General features: G+C 44.8%; 1 protein-coding gene across 1 annotated transcript in view; it reads left to right on the forward strand.

Moving 5' to 3' along the window:
- Nucleotides 1-8,921, forward strand: part of Usp13 (ubiquitin specific peptidase 13) — a 109,875-nt gene that overhangs the window by 59,185 nt on the left and 41,769 nt on the right. Inside the window, exons 9-10 of the mRNA XM_021158246.2 lie at nt 3,953-4,024; nt 4,342-4,435. Coding sequence (XP_021013905.1) covers nt 3,953-4,024; nt 4,342-4,435 — 166 coding nt within the window. The remainder of the gene's footprint in view (nt 1-3,952; nt 4,025-4,341; nt 4,436-8,921) is intronic.

Consider the following 8,921-nt stretch of genomic DNA (forward strand, 5'->3'; position numbering starts at 1 on the left):
CCTGCCTCTGCCTCCCGAGTGCTGGGATTAAAGGCGTGCGCCACCACGCCCGGCTTATCACTGCTTCTTATATGTGGATGATAGATTTAAAATCATTCATCTTTATGAATTGGAAAAGTTGACTCTTCTCGAAATTTAGGGTGCTTCCTAGTTCTGCAGGTACAAGGTGGCCTCTTTCCTCTATGCCTCTCCCTATAAGTTGCCATGTCTGTGCGCATTTTCTGCTTAGCTTCTGCTTAGGACAAGAAGCCTCACAGCCGAGGAGTTTACAGCGGGTAGGTTTCCACAGTGGGTTAAGTGTGGAAGATATACCCAGATAGGCTGACCAGCAGGGAGCATGCTAGGAACAGAACAGGGTGGTATTTTACCCGCATGCAGCTGAGGTCTAGTAGCTATACAGTGTGTCATTAGATGTATGTCAGGTCAGATAGCCTCCTCTTTCCTCTCAGAACCACTTATGCTGTCTTCTGGCTTTGGAAATATATTGTGATTTTTTTTCAAAGAGACTTTACAACTTTCCAGCAAAGAATAAGCTATGTTATGTTTAGGTGTGTGCGTGTGCATGCATGTGTGTGTGTGTGTGTGTGTGTGTGTGTGTGTGTGTGATTCAAGAGTAAACTCAAGGGTCTGGTATTTGGCCTGAGGGAACACACAAAGACAGACATTCTGTAGATAAGCATAAGAATATAGTTATCAATGTGGTCTATCCCATGAAGGGAAAGTGAAGAAGGTTGTCAGAGGGGACAGATACAGATTAGTGGAAGGGATGGAAGAGAGGGACAGAGAGTGTGAAGTGCTAAGAAACTTGTGCTCTTTCAAATTTCAACATTTTTAGTGTTTTGTTATCTAGGAATTTTTTTTTCACATTGTGAAGGTTGACAAATAATTAACTTTGTATATTTTTCTTTAATGAACATGTAACTTATGCCTGTGTTTCGCATGTAAGACTTAGACCTCCCTCTATTCCTGGTCAATTGACCCCACTGCTTTGGGCCTTTGATGTGATAGTGTCTTAGTTAAGGTTTCTATTGCTGTGATAAAGCACCATAATCAAACCACCTACCCACCCACCCACCCAACCACCCAACCACTCACCCAATCAACCACCCACCCACCCAACCAAAAAACCCAGCGAATTGGGGAGGAAAGGGTTTATCCGGTTTCCACTTCTAGAGCATAGGCCATCACTGGAGAAACTCAGGACAGGAACTAAATTAAAGCAGGACTTGAACCCGGAGGTAGGAACTGTTGCAGAGGCAATGTAGGGGTGCTACTAATGGCTTGCTTCACATGGCTTGCTCGGCCTGCTTCTTATAAACCCCAGAAACACCAGCCCAGGGATAGCACCACCCATAATAGGCTGGGGCCTTCTCCATGATCACTAATTGAGAAAATGCCCTACAGTGGATCTTATGGAGACATTTCTTCAATGGAGGCTCCTTCCTTTTTGATGACTTTTGCTTATGTCAAGTTGACACACAGAACCAACCAGTATACATAGTACACGGTAGCAATAATGTGTGGTGGATAACAGTCATTCATGGGTGCTTTGTGAGGTGTGAAGAACTCCCACTGACTCTTGAAGGCACTTCCCCAGTGATTTTGTCTTCACACGAGGCCCTACTTTCCAATAATGCCACAGGCTGGGGAACCAGCCTTAAACAACATGTGGCCTTCGGAGACAGGCATCCAAGTTTGGTAGTACATTTCCTGTTTGGTTATTGGTAATCATTTGATGAAATTGGTGATGAGACACTTCAGTGTGGAAGCATAATTCTTATCTCCAAGGGAATACAGATTGTTTACTCTTGGGTCAAATGTGTGACTATGTCCAAAAACCATGTATTCAGGTTGCCCCAAAAGACAAGCTCACTGTGAACTGGTCATATGAGAATTTATTAGTTAGAGAACAAAAAAAGTCATAAATCCAAAGTGTTGTTGAGGCCTACAGGTACACAGGTCACAGCAAAGAGGGGACATCTCTGCTATAGATACTGTCTGATGACATTTTAGCTTTGGGATTTGTGGATGCTAACAGTCTACTAAGAATACATTGTAAAGACCTGAATAGTTCCAGGCTGTTAGGTTAGATGTATTACAAGAATGGTCAATGAATGGCTTTCAAAGGAACTAAAAATAGCCCAAGATAATTTAGCTCTGGTCTGTTACATTTTAACTCTCCATAATCTTTTAAGTTCAGTCATTTGCTTGTAGAATATGTAACTCAGGAACAGCTTTTCTTTTTCCTGGGACCTTAAGTTCACAGATGATATGAGTCTGTTCATTTGGTAGCTGTGTCCCAAACATGTCAGACACTATTCTGTTACTTGTAGATACTGTCTACATGGAGTCTCTGTCTTCACATTTAGTATGAGCTCTTCAGTCACAGATAATCATGCAGAATTATGTAAGAGTAATTCCAGCTAGCGATGGAGGGTAAGAAGTTGAGCTGTCAGCAGGGAACTGGGAGGGTGATGGTGAGTTGCCATTCTTCCTTTTGCCCAGTCTGGGGAGGAGGCGTCCAACAGACCTGAGAAAGTTACCAAGCATCTGGAAAAGAGACAGTGGTGGCCTGGTCTTGAAGCAGGGGTGAGGATGATGAATAGCTAGAGCATCCTGGACAGGGTAGAGAGCTTACAAATGAGATCAGAGAAGTGGGCAAGGAGACCAGAGGTCAGCCTGGGCTGTAGAGTGACAACACCTTGTCTCAAGTCACAAGAAAACAACACCAAAAAGTAGAGAGGGTGAAGAGGCAGTGAACTGTGAGAGAGGAGGGATGACATGTTAATATCAGATGTCAGAGTTAAGGCTAGTACTGTTTGGTTAAGATTGTGGTCTGCTGGGAGAAAGGGTAGCCAAACTGCAACAGCCTGCAAAGTTTCAGAACTCAGCTTTGATGAGTGTGTGTGTGTGTGTGTGTGTGTGTGTGTGTGTGCGCGCGCGTGTGGTGGCATCTTGGGCTCCAGCACTTACTCATGGGTACCTTGGATGCTACCTAGGAAAGTGATACCCCAGTTCTTATTTCTCTCATAGGGTAATGACAATGTTAACCCCTTGGTCATAGGGTTGTAATGAAGAATTCCTCAGCCACACAGGAAGCCTTACCTCAAGAAAGGTAGTTAGGGTAGGTGTCATTGCTGATACCTTCATGTTGAAATGATTGACATGATTCCCATCACTAAAGGAAAATGTTATGTGAATACTTGCTAAGATAATATAGCAGATCTCTATTCAAGACGGACCATGGTGAGGGCTTGGCCAGGACTCCAACGAGGACAAGTAGAGATTTTTAACCAAGAACATGGTCAGGGTTAGGGAAGGAACATCATTGTGAGGGAACATCATTCTGAACAAATTCTAGTCAGATTATTATTGATGTTAGGCCGTAATGGTCTGTTACTGAGGATGGGGACTTTCAATAGAGTGATAGATCGGAATTCACATGCAAGAAAAAGACTCTATGAAGACAGAGGAGGAAGTCTGCAACTGAGTTAGGCAGAGTTTAGGATATGCCCATCACTTTGGCTAAAGAAGAAGGCTGTCAATAACCTTACCTGTTTTGCATGGGGCAGGGTCTTACAGTGTAGTACAAGAAGGCTGGCTTTGAACTTGCAACCCTCTTGCCTTAGCCTCCCCATTTGCTGGATGCCATTTGTCTTTGAAGCAGTGATTGTGTCAACATGGTTTCTGATATGTCCGAGTGATGTGGGGGACTGTTGGCAGAATTCGAAATCTTAAGCTTGTGTCTCAGGTGAGGAGATTGGCACATCTGAAGGGTGCTACTCTAAGGAGGATGAAACTCATTGATGGAAGCGTCCTGATTTGGGGATAGCTCAAGAGTCTGCTCTGAGGGAGGAACTCAGGAAAGCTTTTCCTCAGCTGGATGGCTGTAGAGTGACCACTTGCGTCTGTTGTCCCATTTCTATGTGGTGACTATGCTGTTGTCTCCTAGGTATGTAGGAAACCTCCCAAGGATATTTGACTACTCACCGTTAGATCCAACGCAGGACTTCAACACACAGATGTAAGTGCCCAGTGCTGTGTTTTAAGTCTCCGGTGGGGTGTTTGCATTGGTTACTGCTGAGTTGAAGGCAATTCTTTTTTCTTCTTTATTTTCTGTATTTTTAAGTGTTCTAGAGTGTGTGTGTGTGTTACCTTTATAAGAAGAGATTAATAAAGTTATAAAGTTCTGAGGAAACTTTGACAGTGGAGTCAGAATACCAAGCTGTTTGTGAGGAGTCCGGATAGAGAGCAGCCCCGCTACAAGAACTCATGGGTCATCTTCACATCTCTTTGGGAAACAGCAGTGGCCTCTTTATTGTTTGTCTCTCTCCTGGCTAGGACTAAGTTGGGACATGGCCTCCTCTCTGGCCAGTACTCGAAGCCTCCAGTGAAATCTGAGCTCATTGAACAGGTGATGAAGGAGGAGCACAAGGTACGTGTCCCCGAGTGCCAACTTGACTTTGGTTAGTGATATGGGATTCCACGGGTTGGCAAAGGGGCTGTTGTAAATTCAGTGAGCTGTCAGGTTACCCGTGAGTGAGGGCCTTGTCCCTGTGTTCTTATAAACAATGGTAAGGAAAAGGCAGCATCAGAGTTCCCACTGTCTTGGGTCGCACAGGGGCCATATGTGTGCCCTCATTTGTGATTTTCTTAGGCAGAGCTGGAACTGGAAGCAGAAGCTTAAAAACTATCCCCTTCCTCCCATCCAGTCAGGGCCTGTTTTTTACTTTATTTTATTTTTTTAACTTAATTTTATTTTTTGCCAAGATAGAGTTTCTCCATGTAGCCCTGCCTATCCTGGAACTCAGTCTGTAGACCAGGATGGCCTCAGACTCAAGTAGATTTGCCTGCCTCCCAAGTGCTGGGAGTAAAGGTGTGCACCACCATTGCCCAGTTTGTGGGTTTTTTTTTTTTTTAATCTTAAGTTCCAGATGTTTTTGCTAGGTCCCCTATCTCCCTCCTTTCCTCTCTCCATCTCTTCCTTTCCACTCCTTCCCCACTCCCTTTTCTTCCTTCTAGAAAGACTCTCCCCGTGTAGGTCAGTGCAGTATAACTTTTCCTGCGGAGATACGAACAGCATATACTTACTGAAGGTAGCATCCCCACAACATTCTAAAGTAATGAATGGTCTATCCAAGTGTAGTTTGGTGAACCAATGCGTTTCTTGAAGAGTACTTAGAGGAATCAGGATGAGAGGAGTATGGAAGCCACAAAGCCAGCCCACCCCAGCAAGGGCAATGACTTGGGCAAGCAGCATCCCTATAGCTCGCTATCCAATTCGCTGAGAGTTCTATTGAAGAGCTTCCTCTCCCTCAGACTTGCTCATTGCTTATAGAACAGTCTTCTAAGTGTTGAACCTTCCTGAGTCTTGTTAGTTTCTTGAGTTTCCTGACGTTTATCGGCCAGCCTTGATGAACTCTTGATCCTCCTTTTCGGCTTCCAGAATGCTTGCTACAGATTCTTTTGTTAAACCACAGCACATGGCTTTCTCAGCCCCTCCCTAGAGCTGAGGATTAGCAATTTCTGTTAACTTCTTGCTGTTGGAAAGTTATGAGTGGTTTCCTGGCATGCTCAGTCAGGGAAGGGTAGTTAGCTATTTACTAATTGGTACACGAATTGAAAGTTGAGCTTGATGGATCTCCATGTGCACCCTGGGCTGCTATTTACTCTCTGGACTTCTCTGTTACACAGCTCCAGAGGGGGCTGCTTGCAGCCTGCTCTTTTTCGATTGGTGTCCTATGGCAATGTGCAGTGCATGGTCTGTGTAGCTGGATCCAGCATGCCTTGTGTTTATGGCCACAGACATCCTGAGTGAAATCCAGACCTATCTCTCCACCCACTGTTATCTCTTCAGAATACCTGTGTTCACCTGTTCACTTAGGGCTCAGGCCTGTCCCATGCTGGGTCTGGAGTTTGTGAGCCCTGTGCTCCCTAGTTAGGTCGGCTGTCCTTAACTACTAGGGTAATTTAAGAGCAGAAGTGAGAAGAGAGCTCGTGCTTGGTCATATCGAGCCAGCTGCTGGTGGGAGGGGGAAAAAGAGGGAAAGAGGATGCAGGGAGTGTATCCACATAGGTATCTGGATGGGGAAAGGAAGAAGGTTGGGAAGAGGGGAGGGAGGGAAACAGATGCTTTGCTTAAAGAACCCAGGAGAGTCAAGGGGTGGATAGGGAGAACACACCTTCTCAGAGCGTCTTGTTACCCAGCATTGCAACAAAGCCTAAAATCCACCAGACCATGAGGAGGCCTTCACTGCGGACACAGTGGAAAGTGTGTTTGGGTAGGGGGTGGATCATCCAGGCTTCTTTCTCAAGCTTCTGTGAAAGTTTGAGGGAAAGATGATTGGTTTTTTTAAAAATGTGTTTTGATATCATTATTCTGGGACATTGTACAGGCTGTGCTGGGCCTCCAGTCGTTGTCTTAGGGGCAGCCTCTGCCTTGTCTGGTAGAGACAAGGAGTCTAGTCCTGAAGGGCTGTGTGACTGAATACAGCTCATGGAACCACAACCTTCAGATGGCTGCAGGTGTGTGTTGGGGGGCGGGGAGCACTTTCAAGAGTTTGCTCTCTAATGATGGTAAATCTGTATGTGTTTTATGACCATTTTTGTGCTTTTAGAATCTCCTTATTTGAGGAAGTGTAAACTCTTCAGGTTAGCAGTGTCTGGAAATAAAACTGCATTTGGCTATTATCATGATGTCCTTGATAGGCAGGTGGGAACCTCTGCTCTGCTTGTCTAGGGTATGACTGCCTTTCTGGGGCTGTATTTGGCTGCCGAATATGTTTTCTTGGTTCTGACATAATAATAATAATAATAATAATAATAATAATAATAATAATAATAAGCCCTAGTCGCTCAGTGGTAGCTGGAGCCCACTGGCAGACCTCCTGTACATGGAAGGACAGGATCCCCAGCTGACTCCAATCCCCGGGACTTGTGATCTGTTTAATGTTCCTGGCATGTGGGTTTGTGACCTTTAGTCTAGATGACTTAGAAAACCCTTCCCTGCAGTGTAGAACCAGGACACAGTGGCCTAGAGAAAGGATCCCAAAGGGCTTGGGATATTTAATTGGGAGAGTGCTGGTCTAATATGCTTGAAATCCTGAGTTCCATTCCCAGCCCTGTGTAGACTGAATGTGGTGTCACAGGGCTGTGATCCTACCACAGAGTGTCACATGTCCCAGCGCTTGAGCCTTGGAACATCAGGGAATGGAGCCACTAATTGAGACAGACTGGTCACATACAACAGCCAAGTTTATTCAGAGCATCAGACAGTTTAGACTCTGAGGGTTAAGGGAAAATCACATGAGTAAGGTTCTCACAAATTCAATCTCTATCGATTACAAGGACAAGACACACTTGGCAAAGACATGTTTTCCCACAGAGGTATATAAAGTATAGTTTAAACATCTAATTGGATAGCAATAATGAGTAATCTGACGTAAACTCGCACTTCCTGGGAGGAGCAGGAAAACACATTCCAAGAACAGTTCTGTGTTTTAAGGAAACTGAAGACATAAGGCTCTTGTCTTGTTTTCTTGGAGTTTTCTCACAAGCACTCAGAAATTTCTTCACATGACTGCATTACTGGACTTTGTTTGACAACAAAGGAGTTGGAGACAGGAAGATCAGAAATTCAAGGTACATAGTAAGCTCAAGGCCAACCTGGGCTAAATGAGGCCCTACTCTAAACAAACAAACAATCAAACAAAGTTAAAAGGAAAAAAACCCATGACCATGGCGCTCCCTGGCAGTGGAGAGCTCTTGTTTGTGGGGGGAATGGGAGCAAGTCTTTGGTTTCACATCTATACAGCTCCTGTGACATTCAGGAACTGAACGTGTGTGTGTGTGTGTGTGTGTGTGTGTGTGTGTATTTGTTTTGTTTTATTTTGCAGTCCTGGACATGTCCTGGGTTTTAAGCAGTTTTTCAAATAGACCATAGTCCCAAGCAGACCTCTCTACTTCTATTGACAGTGGAAAGGTGGAGGGAACTATTTTCTGTTGGTAGCTCATGTCACACCATGCCTGTTGAGAGCCAGGCTCTTCTTGCACGGAAGCAGAAATCCATGCAGAAAGGTCTTGCAAAGGTGGAACACTGTGGACTTTGGAGTTGCCTCAGTCCATCTGGTGCCTGTGCAGCTGCTGTTGACAAGTGCGTGATCTTGCTCCAGCACTTGCTTGGATGGGGCATTTCAAGTATTCAAATCACCAGCTAGCTCAATAGCCTGGGCTCTTCACTTCTCACCTCTGCCTTTTGTCTTGTATCTTGGTTCATTTCTCATAGATATGTATCGTGATATCAGATCATCTGCTATAGACCAAGCGCAAGCCTAGATTTCTAGTAGTATCTCAGTTAACTATTTCATCTATGAAAAAGATTCCCAATATTTTAGTTATGGTTTCTATTGATGTGGTAAAACTCCAGGACCAAAAGCAACCCGGGGAGGAAAGGGTTTATTTTGTCCTACACGTCCAGGTCACAGTCCATCACTGAGTTAAATCAGGACAGGAACTTAAGTAGAGTAGGAGCCTGGAGGTGGGAACTGAAACAGGCCATGGAGGAATACTGCTGGTGACTTGCTCCTCATGACGCGCTCAACCTGTTCTCTTATACGCCCTTGTTCGGTGTACCCAGGGGCTGTACCATTCAAAATGGGTTCAGTCTTCCCTTATCAATCAATAATAATGAAAGTGCCTTGACTACAGGATTGACTGCGGGCCGTTCTTATAGACGCATTGTCTCAATTGTGCTGGACTCTTCTCAAATGTGTCTAAGTTTGTGTCACATTGACAAGGCCAACCAACAACCAATATTTGAACCTTTCTTTCTTTCCTTCCTTCCTTCCTTCCTTCCTTCCTTCCTTCCTTCCTTCCTTCCTTCCTTCCTTCCTTCCTTCCTTCCTCCCTCCCTCCCTCCCTCC

This window comes from Mus caroli, chromosome 3 (genome assembly GCF_900094665.2).
Source record: "Mus caroli chromosome 3, CAROLI_EIJ_v1.1, whole genome shotgun sequence".
Lineage (NCBI taxonomy): Eukaryota > Metazoa > Chordata > Mammalia > Rodentia > Muridae > Mus > Mus caroli.